The sequence below is a fragment of the Chrysochloris asiatica genome, unplaced genomic scaffold (assembly GCF_000296735.1).
Source record: "Chrysochloris asiatica unplaced genomic scaffold, ChrAsi1.0 scaffold00132, whole genome shotgun sequence".
NCBI classification, from domain to species: domain Eukaryota; kingdom Metazoa; phylum Chordata; class Mammalia; order Afrosoricida; family Chrysochloridae; genus Chrysochloris; species Chrysochloris asiatica.
Window position 1 is genome coordinate 6506201 of NW_006408650.1, and position 17165 is coordinate 6523365.

General features: G+C 51.6%; 1 protein-coding gene across 1 annotated transcript in view; it reads left to right on the forward strand.

Annotated features, from left to right (window-relative positions):
• RNF157 (ring finger protein 157) overlaps nucleotides 1-16795 on the forward strand; it is a 110875-nt gene extending 94080 nt beyond the window's left edge. The window contains exons 9-19 of the mRNA XM_006869554.1: nucleotides 882-953; nucleotides 1859-2018; nucleotides 2123-2235; nucleotides 4693-4931; nucleotides 5525-5633; nucleotides 7404-7515; nucleotides 7791-7978; nucleotides 8230-8295; nucleotides 9100-9148; nucleotides 10653-10763; nucleotides 16671-16795. Coding sequence (XP_006869616.1) covers nucleotides 882-953; nucleotides 1859-2018; nucleotides 2123-2235; nucleotides 4693-4931; nucleotides 5525-5633; nucleotides 7404-7515; nucleotides 7791-7978; nucleotides 8230-8295; nucleotides 9100-9148; nucleotides 10653-10763; nucleotides 16671-16795 — 1344 coding nt within the window. The remainder of the gene's footprint in view (nucleotides 1-881; nucleotides 954-1858; nucleotides 2019-2122; nucleotides 2236-4692; nucleotides 4932-5524; nucleotides 5634-7403; nucleotides 7516-7790; nucleotides 7979-8229; nucleotides 8296-9099; nucleotides 9149-10652; nucleotides 10764-16670) is intronic.
• The last annotated feature ends 370 nt before the right edge of the window (nucleotides 16796-17165 follow it).

Here is a 17165-nt window from a genome sequence, read left to right on the forward strand (position 1 = left end):
AATTGCGTGGAGCCCGGGTGTGGCACTGTGGGTTAATGCGCCAGACTGCAAAATCAGTTTGAACTGCAGGGTTGGTGGTTCAAGCTCACCAGTCGCTCCTTAGAAACCCTCTAGAGGGTCACCATGGGTCAGAACCGACTCAACGGCATTTAACAACAACAAAATTGTGTGGTACACCCACGTTTTACAAATCTGAATCTAATGTGGTTTTGCTTCATCAGCCATAACTGAACTGGGCTGAATTGGTTTGAAGTCCTGGTGTGGGTTTTAAAAAGCAGATGCCCAGGAGGGGCAAATTTGCTGTGTGTTTGAATTGGGGGAGGGTCTGGAGGGCTGAATTGGTCTCTGCTTCAAGTCTTTCTATCTCTTTGCTTCTGATTTTCTCTCCCTGTCATTTTCCTTGCCCACCTCATCACCTTTCATTTCTTCCCTGCCTTTATATCTAGACATAAATTTTCTACATAGCTAATGCTTATTGTATAGAGTCAAGAAAATTCAGATAAGCAAAATGAAGGGAAAAAAAAATCACTATAAATCCACTGCCTACCACTGTAAATCTGTGTGAGCACAGATACGCGATCCCTGCTTGTAGTCTCTGCCTTCCTCAGCAGTCCTCGATCGGGGCTGCGGTACAAGCTTTATTGTCAGACATACGACATTTTGTGTTCCCTGTTGAACACAATGGTGGGTGAAGGAAACATTTGATGTTTTTTTTCTCTTAATGAGAAAACTTAAGTAAATAAAAGTACGCTATGCTTCTCCAGGCCCCTGAGTTTTTCCGTTGTGAGTCAGGAGTCCTTGGTTACCAAAGACGAGGGAGGGAGCATTCCCACTCTAGTCTCTCACTGGGGTAGCCATGGACTTTCCTGTCTGCTCTTCAGGTAGACGGGGTCAGCTACCTCCTCCAGGAGATCTATGGAATTGAAAACAAGTACAACACCCAAGAGTCCAAGGTAAGTTTTATCTAAAATTCCAAATGAGCTCTTCTCAGGAGGCAGAGTAAGAAGACCTGGGGTGGCGCTGTGGGTTAAAGCGTCAGACTGCAAAGCCATTTTACTACAAGGTCAGTGGTTCAAGCTCACCAGCTGCTCCTTGGAAACCCTATACAGGGTCGCTATGGGTCGGAACCAACTCGACGGCACTTAACAGCAACATGTCACCGTAGAATTGTGCTCCATAAGGTTTTCAATGGCTGCATTTTTCTGAAGTTGATCACCAGACCTCTCTTCTGAGATACCTCTGTTGTTGTTGTTAAGTCCCATCAAGTACGTTCCGACTCATAGAGACCCTGTATAGGATTTCCCAGGAGCGGCTGGTGGGTGTGAACCAGCAAGCAGCCTTACGGTTCAAACTAACCTTGTGGTCCAGTGCTTATCCTACAGCACCATACAAGGACTCCTCTGGGTAGACTGAAACCACCAACCTCTCGGTTATCAGCCCAGCACTTTGCGCTGCCCGGGGACTCCTTACATAAGGATCTGAGTCAGGAATCCCACCTACAAACTCTAGAATCCTTTAGGGTCAACAGGGCATCTTCCTGTCCCTTGTCTCAGATGGTTACACTTCTAGCACTTGGGCAGAAACTGAATCTTGCCAGGTGGTTTGGGTTCCTCTTTTCAAGTCACTTTCCCGACAGGGCCCCTCACTGCCCTTTCACGCTCACCTGTGGTCTCCTGAGCCCCTTCAGAGTAGACAGCTGAGGCCCAGGGGATGCACTTGCATGTTAGTCTCGCCTTCCCAGCTTCGGTCAAGGCCGCTGTAAGTGTAAGACTTGCACCCATTACTTGTCTCCGCTCTGCAGCCAAGCTGTCAGTAAAGAAGGCCTCTGTGCCATCAGCCAGCTTTGTCTCCCTGGCAGGTGGCTGAGGATGAAGTGAGTGACAACAGTGCCGAGTGTGTGGTGTGTCTCTCAGATGTCCGGGACACCTTGATCCTGCCCTGCCGTCACCTCTGCCTCTGTAACACCTGTGCAGACACCCTGCGCTACCAGGCCAACAACTGCCCCATCTGCCGGCTCCGTAAGCCACGGCCTGGGTGGGTGGGGCAGGTGGGATCATCCCTCCCGGCTTCTGTCCGCTTCCCTGCCTCACAACATCCTCACTGCCTGCTTTCTTCTTCCCAGCTTTCCGGGCACTGCTCCAGATCCGAGCTATGAGGAAAAAACTGGGCCCCTTGTCCCCAGGAAGCTTTAACCCCATCATCTCATCGCAAACGTCCGACTCTGAAGAACATTCCGTAAGTTCAGTAAGTGAGCCTTGAACCAGGGCCACCTGACACGACATTGCAACATGTCATAAAACCTTGGCACACCGAAACGAGCCACTGAGATAAGGCATGTCAGAAGCAGCTGACTTCACTAGTCTCTAAGGCTCCGTCTTCCTCTTTGGGCTCTTGGTGTCCAGTTAATATTGACCCTTTCTAGAGCCTTCTATTAACAGTGCACACTCCAGGGGGTCTGGCTCTGAACTCCCACAAACAGAAACAAGGGAATGATTGTCTGGGATTTGAATGTAATTTACTATCTTACTTTGAATCCTTGAAGGAGGTAACTGTTTTTGCTTTCTCCCATTTCCTGGCTACAGCAACTGGGAGTAGAGTCCGTGAAGTAACAGACCCTCATTTCAGAGTGTGGGCGACAGGCACCATTGGGGGTGGTGTCCCCTCAGAGCTGTGCAGTTACAACACATTCGGCCTCTTCAGATTAGCCCACTGATGGAAGGGGGGGACGACGCAATAAGGGGTACTGGGATAATTAGTCAGCTATTTATGGAGGAAAAAATCAGCTGAGCATTTTACTCCTTATCCGATAATAAATTCCAGAGGGAGTAACTAGTTAACTATATTAAAACCCAGCAGACCCAACAAAATAAAGGGAAGCTGAGAATCAATCGGTGATAGTTATGGAGTTGACTTCGGATGGAAGGAACTCTCAAAACCTCAAAGTCATGGAAAACGCCTAAGAAAAGGACTGGTACATTGTACTACGTAAAACATTTTCAACTTCAGAGATCTGAAAAGTGACCCGTGTTAAAAGGCAAAAGAACAAATTGCCCTTTTTTAAGAAGCCCCCACAACATATTTGTCAGAAAGCTAATGAATGTCTTTTACAGCTCATCTAAATAAAAACATGAGTCAAACAGTAGATAAGTGGGTAAAGGGCAGCAAAGTCTGAGAAGAAGCATAGCTGGTTAACACTCATATAAAAATAAAGTTAAAAAAAATGATACAAATTAAAATACCATTTTTCACCTCTCAAATTAGAGACGATTTTAAAGACAGTGTGCAGGCAGAGTAGCAATCCAGTAGGCCATCACTGTTACTAAGAGGAGTGTAACTAGATCTATCATATTTAGGGTGGGGAGAAAAACATACATAAAAAGCAACTATATATATGAAGAATCTTGAAAACATCCATACTGAGACTAGATGGACCCCTGAGACTATTGTCCTGAGCTGCTCTTTCAACTTTGAAGGGAAATTACTCCCAGGGGACCGCCTTTCAGCTAAATAACAGATTGGTTCATAAGCAGTAAACGCCTGGAGTACTGTGCTCCTGTAGAACAAATCACCCATGAGACCTGAGGGGTTAACAGTTACCCTAAAGCAAAGCTGAGAATGGTGGAGGCAGGGGCAGGGACGGTAGCTTCCTGGAAACCACCACCAGAAAGGTAAGAAAGGTGACCCAATGTGGCAAACGTGACAAATGTTACTGGGCAGCAGGTGTAGAAATTACTCAGTGGGGACCTTATTTGAGGTCCAAAAATTCAATTAAAAAAAAAAATTTCTTTTAAAGCATTCATACCTAATAACACAAGGTCTAAAAATTTTAAACCAAGGAAATCATCTGAGGGGAATAAGAGTCATACCTAAGGATGCTCATCAAAGAATCGCTGACAATAGGAAATGTTGGACCAAACCAGTGGCCAGCACAAGTAGAACAGTAGGAGCCCTGGTGGCACCGTGGCTTAAGCACTTGGCTGCTCATCAGCAGTTCAAACCTCTCAGATCCTGTGTACGCTGCTCCTCTGAAGATGAGAATGTTGGAAACCCCATGGGGCTGTTCTGTTTCATCACCTGGGGTCTCTATGAGTCAATATCAGCACACAACTGCCTCAGTGTCACACAACAACTGTAGGACAGTTAGGGAACTTACGCTATCTGTGAAAACAGGATCTGAAAAGATTTCAGAAACCTGGTTTTATGTTCAATGAACGAAGCAAAATACAAAATTGTACAGGTGGTTCATGACTGGACTCCTGGTGTGACGCTGTGGGATAAAGCACTAAGCCGCAAAGTCAGTTTAAACCACAAGGTCGGCAGTTCAAATTCACCTGAAAACCTATTCAGAATCGCTATAATAGAACCGACTGGATGACACTTAACAATAACTATGTAAACAGTTTATGGGGAAAAATGCAAGAAAAGACACCGGAATGGTAACGAAAGATATTTTTAGGTGTGATTATTTCCCCCGAAATCTTCTGTAATACAACATATATTTCCATTACAATCAGAAAAAAATGGGCATTGAGAAAAAGTTCATCGGCAGGCTCTCGGAGTGTGACATTGTCTTTGTCCTCTGCCTCTCACACACACTTTGCTCACCTGCCCGTTTACCAATGTAGAGTCAGAAACGTGCGCATGCCATGAGATTATTCACTGACTCTTTCAACCTGCCTCTGGTTCCTCCAGTCCTCAGAGAACGTTCCACCAGGCTACGAAGTGGTATCTCTTCTGGAGGCCCTCAACGGGCCCCTCACACCATCTCCAGCAGTCCCTCCACTTCACGTGCTTGGAGATGGCCACCTCTCAGGAATGCTGCCTTCCTACGGCAGTGATGGCCACCTGCCCCCTGTCAGAACACTCTCCCCCCTGGACCGCCTGTCAGACTGCACCAACCAAGGACTCAAACTCAAAAACAGTCTCTCCAAGTGAGTAACCAGCTCTCAGCAAGTTGACCCTGGAATTCTTTGAGACACTTTCAACCCATCTTTCCCTCCTTAGTGTTGACCTCCAAGGAGCTTCTCAGTCTCCTTGGGAGAGAGGACAACACGGTGGGTGGTGTTTGGGTACTTAGGACAATTCAAACTCAGCCAATCTCTTAAGTGTGCAGTCCAGGGGTAGAAGGAAGGGAAAGTATGCACTAGGTATGCACTGTGGACAGACGGGGGACGCTCTGAGGGTCTCACCAGGCAGGCGTCACTTAGTCTGACGGCTGAAAGAACCTTGTGATGCTGAACCTTTAAGTCCAGTTAAGCACAAAACGTGGTTTCTGTGGCACACTGAAAAAAGGTATTTATAGATGAAACTATGGTGCTCTCCACGTTCAGAAGTTAGTTACTGAAGGAGCTAAAGCCAAAACAGAGGCCTCTGACATCCATTTCAGCAGCGCTTTGTTGCCACCTTCCCTGTCCCCTTAAGATTTGGTTTCCCTCTAAGGCCCCCTGCAGGGCAGCCCTCTGAAATCCTGGTCATTCAGTCAGTGTTGGCTGCAACTGTCTCTTCCCCCGCCCGACTTCTCCAGGTCCATTTCCCAGAATTCTTCTGTGTTACATGAGGAGGATGACGAGCATTCCTGTAGCGAGTCTGAGACACACCTCTCTCAGAGACCGTCCGTACAGCATCTAGAAGAGGTAGGTAACGGGCATCCTTCCTCAAGCTGGGCTGTGAGGCTCCAGGCCCCTTCCCCAAGTCCTCTGCTTCCATTTATACACCAAACACCTTCCCAACGGCCTCTGGGGAGCAGCAAAGCTTCCTTTAGGGTCACTGACTCAACAAGGCCTTGAGCTGCCGTGTTTACCAGGCTCAGTTCTCTGTGCTAGAGAGCCGTGCGGGTGGAGTGGTTGCAATCTCACTTTCCAGGCAGGAGACCTGGGTTCAAGTCTCAGGCAGCACATCTCACCCCCATCTGTTAGTGTATGGGATCACACCCAACCCACCAGCAGCTGTAGGAGACAAGTACAGAAAGCCTGCCCATCCGCCCACCCACATGGAGCTTGTATTGTAGAGTCGGGGGAGGTGGACACACAATAGGTCAAAGACGTGTGTCAGCTGGTACTTGGATAAGGGAGAGAAGGAGCTTCAGGGACACAGCTACGCAGATGCCTGAGAAGAAGCTCGGCCCCCGAGGGAAGGCCTTCTGGGGAGGCCTGGGTGGGGGAGTGGATGAAGACCAGGCGTCCTCCCCCAGCAGCCCTCACAGACACTAGTAACCAGGGATTTATTCTATCCATGCAAAGACGGTCACATGGTTCCTGTCATTGGGGGCCATCATGGTCCAGTAGGGCCATGTCCATGAACACTAGACACACAGTTACTATTCAGTCAATATTTGTTCACCGAGTCCCTGGGCTGTGTGAACATTTAACTGAACTCAGCTGTTAATTGAAAGTTTGGTGTTTGAGTCCACCCAGAGCCACCTTGGAAGAAAGATCTGGTAATACCCTTCCCAAAAAGCAGCCATTAAAACTCTATGGGGCCCAGTTCTCCTGACCCACATGGGACGCCATGAATCAGAATGAACCAGATGTTAAGTCTTTTCTGACAGAAGGAATGAATTTGAACCACAGAAAATAAGTGCACCCACAATGAGGGAGGACAGGGAGGAAGGAGCCTGTAAGCGGAGGGAAACGGAAATAGGGCCAGAAGGAGCAGCATTGGAGCTGAATCTAGAGACTGTTTCCTCCCGAGAAGAAAGGGGGGAACAGCTTCCCAGGTGGAGGACCTGCATGCCCAGGGGCACTCACTATGGGAACTTCGCTTTGGACTTTGCACAGGCCAGCCATACAGGGAGTCTTGCTTCACAAAGGTCCACTTGGGGCTGGGGGGTGAGGATTAGACAGGAGACAACAGATGGGGTCAGGAAAGAGCTCACCAAGAAAGAGCTCACCTTGCCTGAGCGAGGGTGAGAAAATGGCCTGGAGAAAAGTCATGGGTTCCTTAGGACCAATCCCACTGTGCATCTGTCTGGCACCGCAGTGCTGCTCAGGTAACAGATGGTCCAGATCAGGGTCAGGAATGGGAGGCCTGGATGAGGAGCTCGAACTCCAGGACAGATAGCATGGGGGTGTGGTGAGCCCAGCAGGCAGGGACCTTACTGTTGTCTGCTCTTTTGCTTTCAGAAAGAAAGCAGTTCATAATCCTGGGGAAACCTGGGGTGTCCCCATGTCCCAGCTGCTGGGTGACCTGTGTCACTTGAGCCGCAGGTTTTGTGCAGGCCCAGCAGATGCTGTGCCTCAGACAGGATGTGCTGACTGAAGGCGGCTGGTCCCCGGGGAGACAGCATTCAGGCCGGGGCTGAGGAGGGGCTGATAGAAGAGCCCTCAGCTCAGCTTCCAGCAGCCCTTTCCTCTCACCCTTCCTCCGTGTTTGCCTCACTCAGTTTCCCTTTGTGTCCTCTCCAGGAATGTGGCGTGACTCCAGAAAGTGAGAACTTGACCTTGTCGTCATCGGGAGCTATTGACCAGTCGTCTTGCACAGGGACCCCTTTCTCATCCACCATTTCCTCCCCAGAAGGTACCTGAGGGAGCACGGAGCCAGGGTCTTTCCTCTGGGACAGGGAGGGTCTCCCAGGTGCAGGACTGAAGAGGGAAGGGGCTTGCTTTCCTGCTTTCTGTGACTTGACAACAGGGAAACTCAAAACTTCCTGAGGTGGAGTTCTGAGCTCCGAAATGTAAAGTAGCAGAATCGTGGAAAACCCAGTCTCCCACCTTTTGTAGGGAGGGGCTGCCTGGGTGCAGAGACTGCCTAGTACTGATGTGCACACTTCCCTCCCACTCCTGTCCCCAAAGACCCTGCCAGCAGCAGCCTGGCCCAGTCGGTCATGTCCATGGCGTCTTCGCAGAGCCAGCACTCCCAGATCAGCACGGACACTGTCTCCTCCATGTCCGGCTCCTATATCGCCCCAGGCCCTGAAGAAGAGGGTGAGGCGCTCCCTTCCCCGCAGGTTGCCAGCAGGGCCCCATCAGAGGAAGGAGAGGTAAGGGGGATCAGAGGTCTGCTGTGCTTGTTACACAGTGCTCTGATGAAGTGCTGTGGGGAGAGCAAGCTAATCAGTATTTCCCCCAAGAATCCCTTCTGTGGGCCTTTTCCTTCCATGTCTAGGGTGATTGTTATAGCCCTGGTTTTATAACTGGGGAGCACTGGGCTTGGAAGTGCCCCCTCCTGCCAGGAGTTCTCTCTTGGTGGGACAGCCCACAAGGGCAGCGTGCCATTGATTGTGTTTTGCAGGTGATGCCACCGGAGTCTCCAGATGTCAACTTTGTTGGCCTCCCAGCCGAGGAACAGGATGCAGAGGTAAGCCAGCTGGGCTCCTGGGTTGGGGGTGAACGAAAGCTGGGGAGCTATGTCCTGAGGGCTTCCCAAGAGACCTGCTCAGACTAGGCAGAGAGGCCCGTGCTCCAGGGGCCATGGGAGCAACCGCAGGGCAGGCAGAAAGGGAGCTCAGGGGGCATCTCTTTCAGGCCGGAAACTCCTCCTGCCGTTGTTGGGTGCTCTCAGGTTGATTCGGACTTAGGACCCCCCCGCCCCCCAGGTGACAAGTAGAACTGGGCTGAGGCCTTCACTCAGCAGGGCAGCTCGTTCTCCAGGAGTTCTCTCTTGGTGGGACAGCCCACGAGGGCAGCGTGGAGCCTCGAGGTAGATTCAGACTGCCTTCCTTTTGGTCAGCAGGACTCCTCTTCCAGCCCCCAGATCTGTAGACTGTGTCTTTCATTTGCAAGGGGAATCTTGTCCCAGGCACACCTTGGCCCTGGGGACATGAAGGCATGAGGGACATGCTTTCTGCCTGAGCCCCGGGCATTTGGGCTGTGGGGACACAAGTCTACAGGGTCACTAGAACTTTCTCTTCAGCCACTTCATCTCAGAAGAGCATTTGGATAGGTTTGGGATTCTAAGGGAATTCTGGAATTTTATGATCAGCTCTGACCAGTCTTCACCTCACCGTGCCTCACAGAGCAGTCTGCATCTAGCTCACTAGGGTCCAGACTCGTGAGAAGTGCATGCTACTGACCTGGACCTGGAGTAGAGCCCAGAAGGCGGTCAGCTGTCTCCACTCGGTCCAACTGCACTGGACACTCACATTGTCCCCTTCTGTCCTAGGGAAATGATGTTGTAGAGGAAGAAGATGGATCCCCCACGCAAGAAGAGGGTAAAAGACCCAGTAATTTGCCCCTCTTACATTCCTTTCCTGGGTGCACCTTAAAGGTCAAAGGGTGTGGGTGTGACTCCAGGGTGCTGTTCAATGTATGCTGTTGGGGGAAGGTTATCTCCTGGTGACATATCAAACGGGACAGTCGGCTGGTCTCAGGGCCCTCCCCAGCTCTTTCTGGGACAAAGAACCCAGGATGTCAGGATGAGGAGACTGTGTTCACATTTCGCAGATTCTGGCTTCTTGGGCACCTCCCCTCGCCTTTGTTACGGCTTTTCTGCTGAGCCCCACAGTCACTCTGGCAGCCCTGCTGTTGAGGAGAAGCAGAAAACCAGCTTCTTCTATGAGGGAAAAAGGACTCTTTGGCAGTTGGTTTGGCTTTGCTTCCGTTGAGACCGATGGTACCGCAGTCAGAGGGATTTAGGAGCTGGCCAGGGAAGCAGACCCAAGCTCCTTTAGCAACCCAGTCAGCGTTTTCTGGGCTGTTGTAATGATTGTTCTATCATGATTCAGGGAGGGTTTTGTTTCCAGTTCAAACTAGACAAAGGGAACAACCCACTGAGTAAGGAAGAAGAGGGGCTAGGAACCCCCAGGTGTTCCTGGAAGCAGACCTGCTCCCTGCGCTGCTCTGAGGTGCCCCCGTGGGAGGTCACCCCCATGGCACTCAGGGCCCAGCCATCCGCAGATGTCAGCCTGGTTGCTTCTGCTTTAGTGCTGGCCGCTGCTTGGGAACTTTCAGCGTGCGCATGCGACCTGACAACTCCTACCTGGCCGGCCAACCGCGGGCAAGGATGAGGCTGAGGCTGTACCCACCAGCCCAACAGGGGTCTCGGCAGGTCATCCCTCTATCTTGCTTCATCCATTGAATATCTGGTCCCAAGATGGGCAGGGCCTCCATGTTGTTCCAACCAGCATGTCAGAGCCCACCTGGCGGATGTATGCCTTCTCTCCCTTGCACCGAGAATAAAGGGGGGAGGGGCGCTAGCAACCAACATCTCCATCTTCTCCCCTTCCCCTCTGCATACTAAGAACTACAAAATAAATTAAGCAAACCCCAAGTCTGTAAATGTAGCTAATTCCGACCTGGTATGCAAAAGCATGGAACCTGAAGCTTTTAGCTGTTGTCTGGCAAATTGACTCATTTTGTAAAGCCTTTTGGGTCAGCCACCCTGCTCCCCAGATAGACACAGTCCTGGGCAAGTAGCTTTCCCTGCCTCGGTCCTCAGCAGCCACTCCCTGACCCAGCGGCTTCCTATTCCTGTTGAGCCTGGTTCCCGCACACGGCCCCCCCTCAGTGACCTTATTCCTGCAGCACATCGATGGGAGAGCGCAGCCCCGCCCACCCCGCCTGAGGCCTCTATCATCCACTCTTTCCCCACTTAGTCTTTTTTTTAACATACGGTTTGATTTGTGTGTCTCCATCCTTTAGATTTTCATTTTAAGGACAGCAACGCAGAGAAAAGTAACAGCCAGCCCCTCTCTAACCGCATTAACTCCGTTACAGGCCAGAGGACAAGCGCATTTCTAGGTACGGAGTGTGACAATAACAATGACTTTGACATCGCAAGCGTGAAAGCACTGGACAATAAGCTCTGCTCTGAGGTCCGCTTACCCGGTGAGTGGCAGTCTGCTGAACAGGAACTTGGTGGGAGACGCGCCCTCTCCCGTGACCCCTACTCTCACTCTGGCCCTGAAGTTCCTGGGAAGAAGGCATGGGGGTGCTAAGATGCTGGAAACAAGTTGTCCAGAGAGTGAGGAGGTCTCGTTGAACCACCCCTGCTCTGAGTGAGATCAGGACAGCAGATGAGGAGCTGACCCTTTCCTTAGGATCCGACCTCCTCCGGCCCCACAGAAAGCAGGTCAGGTGGCTCGGGCTTGCTTTCAGCAGCAGGAAGTCTGAGGCAGACAAACCACCTCTCTATGAGGTCCTGGCAAGCTAGCCTTCAAGCGAGGATGATGCTTAGCTCCTCAGAAGGAAATACACTCTGTGAGGATCTGAGAGGCATTTGGAAGCTATGTTGTGTTGTTGTTAAGTGCCATCGAGTCAGTCCCGACCCACAGCGACCCTGCGTAGGGTTTCCCAGGAGCAGCCGGTGAGCTTGTGCTTCCCACCAACTTTGTAGTCCACCTTGTGTAGGCTGGCCAGTATACTTTCTGAGCCAGCGAGTTTTCAGTGAATCCCAAAGGTGAGGTCAGGGGCCCAGGGTGGCTTTGTTCCCTAAAGCCTTTAGAATTGACTTTTAGAATTCATCAGGGTGTGTTTGAAGGAAGGCACCCCGATACTGTGTCACAATACTAAACTCTGAGTCCAGGGAGGTGGTGGTGTCGCTAAGTGCCATCGAACCAGTTCCGACCCATAACAATCCTGTATAGGGTTTCCAAGGAGCAACTGGTGAGCTTGAACCACCGACCTTGCCATTCAGGGCCCCTTTGCAGTCCAGCGTATTGACTCACAGCCACACCAGGACTCGAGTGGTTCCCTAGCAAGGAACTGTGCTCAGCACACTGAGAGTACAGCATGCCCATTCACAGACTCCAGGAGCACTTGCCCAAGGGTTCGCCCTGTGGTGTTCATGACCCTTTTAAACACCCCGAAGGAAGACTTCCTTCACCCTCAGAACAGCCACCTCACGGGTCCAGTGCTTTGCTCGCTCAGCGAAGTGGCCGGAGGCAGCCCAACCACAGCACCTCCTGTGGACTGCCACTCTTCATCAGCCCTGTAGGGGGCGCAGGTTCCAGGAAAGGGTTCCTCAGCTGTTTTCTGTCCTGTTGACGTTGCCCGGTTCTCTTCACCTTCAGTGAGGCCATCCTGTCCCACCTGCCCCCGGGGCATAGGGAGGAGAGCGCATGGGCCCACAAGGCCAGCCTCCCAGCTAGTCAATCTAAGGGTCAGGCCTAAGGTACACTGCCCGCCTTCCCACTCCTTACCTGGCTTCTGTCTGTCCATTTGTTTTTTCACATCTTTTCGCCAAATGTGAATCTGTCCGTCTGTTTGTTTCTTTTCAAACTCATTTGTGTACCGTAGACTTCGTATGAAAGGTCACATCCACCTGTGCTAACTAACACTGCCCTCCCCGGCTCTGCTCAGCCCGACACCAAGCTTTCTGTTTCCAACTGCCAAGAGCCTGTAGTCCTTCCCAATACTCAGAGCAGAGTGTCCAATAAAAAGTCATTGTGAGAATAAATTAACTCCCACCCCACAAAGATAACTGGGGAAGCTTCTGCGTCTAGGATGACGGGGACGTTCCCAAGGTCCATGCCCCGGTGAAGGTGTGGTTGGCCTCTGCCCTAGTGTCAGGGGCAGCTTCACCCCAGCTCTGCTCTGTAAGGGGCTCCTTCCACCCTTAAGGGCTCTCCCGCAGCCCCCACTTTGGGGCACAGGGAGCTACAGGGATTTGTTTTAACCCCCTCCGCTGGTGGAAACTGAGCTTCCTCCTCTGCTGCTTCCTCTTCCTCCCTCCCTCTGGCCAGCCTGCTTGTTGATATTTATTCCACTGGTGGAACTGGGGAGGGGAGCGAGCCCTAGGCTTCCTTGTGGTGACTGAGCTGGCTGAGTTTGGTCAGACGAGGGGTCAGTGCTTGGGGTGTTCACAGTATTCTCACCAGAGGCCTCAGGGGCTCTTACAGGAAGGGGGATGGAAGATCAGCTCTCAGGAAAAGGTTTCCCTGCTTCTGCTGTTAGCATCACCCCAAACGCTGGCTCAATAGCAGGAATCGCCACCTGGGTAGATCCCTGTGGAATAAGTAGGCCTCTTCACACCCAACTTGTCAGTTCCCACCAGCAGCTTAGGACTGGGATATCTGCAGGGTGGCTTGGCTCCTCACGGCCCCATGGCCAGCTGGTTCCTCATCTGGACAGCTTCTCATGTCCCGGCCTCCGCTTGAGTCTCTTTCCTTCTTCAAGCGAATGCTCTCTCCTCCTAGAGGCCATGAGAAGTGGAGCCCAGGGGAGCAGCTATGCTCTCCCTCTGCCGTGCCCCCCACCCACCCATGCTCACGCGTGCTCCGCTGGGAGGCCCAGCTGGTGGCCAGATTACACAGGCTCCTTGCCTCACCCTTGTAAGGTGTTGAGAAGATGCCTGTGCCATTCCGGCCCCTCTTCCCCAAAGGCATTTCTGGCTCAACTTGGTCCCCAAGACCAAGGGTAGATTTCTGGTTCTTCACACAGGAGGGGTGGTATGTTCCGAGACGGCTTCCAGAGGCTCTCAAAGGGTGAAAATCTAAGTGGACAGGTGTTGGTGTAAGAAGATTTGAATTGCAAGACCATACCTAGAACATAGCTGTGCTTTGAAAGAATGTGATAGAATATTTGGTAGTCTGGAGAAATGGTGGTTCTGTGAAAAGGAGCTGTGGGCAGAATGTAGGAAAGCAAAGACAATTTGGGTTTGTTAGTGGAAACACAAATCTATTTTTAACCAGCTGCACTGTGCAGGAGTGAACGTCTCTAGTAGAATCTAAAAATACTGCAGATCCAAATTCCTAAAGGCTCAGAACTCCAGATACTACTAGAAAAGTTTACCTTTCAAGGACCAAGGAAAAATCAGAATTAACTTTCTCACCTGGAGAAACTGTACAAACAAACAGGGATTTGTTTGAAATAGCAAGCTTTGGATTTAATTAGTGACTTCGTAGAGGTCATTGTTGGTATGTACCGTGGAGTCGGTTCCGACTCATAGCGACCCTGTACAGGATCTTTATGACAGCAGAAAGCTGCATCTTTCTCCTGCGGAACAGCTGGTAGTTTCAAACTGCTGACCATGAGATTAGCAGCCCGATTCGTAACCTCTGTGCTACCAGAGCTCCTTGTAGAGGTCATTGTTTGTTGTTCTGACTCATAGCAAACCTGTACAGAGGTCATTGTTGTTGTTAAGTGCCATAGAGTTGGTTCCGACCCATAGCAACCCTGTATAGGGTTTCTGAGGAGCAGCTGGTGAGCTTGAACTGCCGACCGTGCAGTTCAAAAGGCTTTGCAGTCTGGCGCATTAACCCACAGCGGAGGTCATTAGCCTACATTATTTTCTGAAAAGGCATGTGGTTTCCCTACATGTACTTCCCACACCTGCCTCTAGAGGTCTCTTCACTCTCCTAGTTCTCTTTTCTCCCAAAAAACAGGACTCTAATAAGGAGCTCTGGTAGCGTAGTGGTTACGAATCGGGCTGCGAACCTTAAGGCCAGCAGTTCGAAACTACCAGCTGCTCCGCGGGAGAAAGATGAGGCTTTCTACTCCCGTAAAGATTTACACCCTCGGAAACCCTGTACAGGGTCGCTATGGGTCGGAACCGACTCGATGGCACTTCACAACAACACAACAACAGCCAGTACATTTATCTTTCTCCCTCAAAGGATTTCAAATCTCCAAGCTCCATTTCCTAGCTGAAGGGCACTGGCTTCAGCCAGACAAAATGGTAGCACTCACTTCAGGAACCTTCCCTCCTCAGCATTCCTAGGCTGTTTCCTGCAGCCAGTCTGCCATGAACAAACCTAAGGAGAAGGCAGAGGGCAGCAGGGTGTAGCTGTGGGCCCTTTGGAGTCTTTGTCAGGGGAGAGGGTGCCTCATCTTCGCTGCTAATCTCCCCTTCCTGAGCATGTATGGAATCTAGGGAGAGTGGAGACTTCAGATTCAAGTCTTGGGTCTGTTCCAGAAGGAGCTGGTTTGGGGCCCTCACTAAGGGCTCTATAACTAACGGTGGAGTTGGTAGCCAGCCTCTTGAGAGTGGCGAGTAGCCACGTCTCGGGCCCATGTTCCTGACGTGGCAGCGGCACTGCTGCTGTTACTGTTTTGGTTCTGTGCATGCGTGTGTGTCTTTTCTCTTGTTTACCATTTGCTTTTGGTCTTTCCTACTGAACAGCCGCCGTGCCGGAGTCCTGCCCCATAAACATTGAGGACTAGGTATGAGCTCTAACAGATGAACAAACAACTCACCTTGGCTTGGGGTTGCTCAGTTTTCAAAGGCAACACTGCCTTCTCTTCATCCTGTCACACCCAGAGTGCCCCTTTCCTCTGACCCATGGCCTATACTCTAGTTTGGGTGGGAAAGGTCCCCAAGAAGACCCTGCTCCCCTGGTTTCTCTTCCCAGGGGTCCACCAGCACAGACTGTTACAGCCTTCGGGTGGACTATTATCACACATGGGGAATATGCAGTCCATACCCACTCAGCCCTAACACTTTGGTCCCCAAGGGCTTCCTGTCTTAGGGTTTCCTGCCTTAGGCTGGTCTGACCCCAGGAATTCACAAGTGCCCTCCCTGGAACTCGACATAGAGTGAGCCCTGAGACCACCTTCTGTGGTTGGTCAGCCTGTCCCTGAGGTACATCCTATGCTGGATCAGGCACTGTGTTAGGATCTTGGGACACAACAATGAGTAAAACTGCCCTGCCCAAGAGGAGTTGCCAGTTTAACAGAGGAGTTAGAGAGAAATGGGTGGGAGTGTAGGGTACTAGGGTATGCGTGGTGAATGGAGGGTGCCAGGAGACAAGGCTCAGGGGGCCTTCCAGCCACCGTGAGGAGTGAAGCCTTTCTCCAGGGCCAGGGAAGTGTCGGCCCAACTCTCTTCAGGAAAGAGTCCGTAGCAAACACACCCAGTAAGCCAGTCTGTGGGCTGCGAGAAAAATGAATCAGCAAGGCAGGCATGAGGTGGAGGAACTAGGCCTGTGTTTCCTACAGGTACTGAGCACACCATGGGTGTCGGCCCCTTCGCTTTGGGCCCCCCTCAATTACCTCATGTACCTCTCACAGCAATCCCATGAGGTAAGTACTTGTCTCCCATTTGATGGCTGAGACACCAAGACTCAGAGTCAAGCGGCTTACCCACAGTCTCACACACAGTTAGGAAGCAGTACACTGGGATTGGTCTGACCATAGCTTAGATGGAATAAGGAAGTAAGCCTACCAGCGGCTGTGGTGCCTGGAGGGGAGAGGCTGCTGAGGGGCTCGAGCCTGGTGCTCCTCGTGCACATGAGGAGGGTGATGAGCTTCAGGGCCCTCTGATTGCTGCTCAAACGGATGCAGAGAGAGATGGTGAGGGCAGGGCAGGGGTGCTGGCGTTATCTGATGGCCCTCTGTCCATGGAGCCTGCTGGGCAGCCAACACTGGGCCCCATCTCAACTCCCACTGCAAACAGTAACACTTGGGCCCAAATTAACATCTCTTCTCACTGCCACCACCCACCACCGCTTCCTGCCTGGGTGAAAAGCTCTTAGCTAGCCCCAGTTCCTTTTTCCTTGTCACAATGACATATAGGCAAACTTCAAACCCAAACAATTAAGACACCAAAGTGGCTCCTAGGGTAAGTTCACAAAAAAGGAACCCTGGAGACACTCTCCCAGCAGGGCAGTGACTGCACCGCCCCCCTCTCTGTGTGTGTAGGGGGTTGGGGAGCAGAGGGGCTTGCACATGCCTAGACACTCAGGTAACAAGCATCCTGTGAGCTCCATGCTGAATTCCTGGGCTGCCCTGCTGGAGACACCGTCTGGACCTCGACCAAGCTCTGGCTCCTCGTAACCTTCCTGCTCTCTTCTCCAGGCACCTGGCAGGCTGATGACAATGCTGTGGGTCGGAGGAACACTCAGCACCAGAGCTTATCATCACCCAGCAGCCTGGAGGACCCCGAGGACAGGCCCTGTGTGTGGGGTCCACTCGCTGTCTGAAGAGTGCCACCCCTGTACCCAGGCCTTCCTGTTGTCCTCACATGCCATCTCGTCCTGTCCTCCAGCCGCTGGCCTCATGGGCATCCTCATCAAGCCCCCTGTGGACTCTAGTCCTCCTGTGAAAGCTACCTGATGAGGCCAGCCTCTTCCTCCTGTTCCCCTGGTCCTCCCCCACCCAGTGACTGGAAGCTCTGACTCACAGGACCCTTGGCAGGCTTCACAGAGCACTGCCCGCACGTCTGACCTTCAGGTGGAGTCAGCTCCACTTGCTGGCTGTGGCTTATGCATCTTTTATACCCTTAGGGATACGACCAGAAAACTCGGAGTTTCCGTGGCTTTCCAACTGGCGTTTTCTGGAACAATCTCTGGG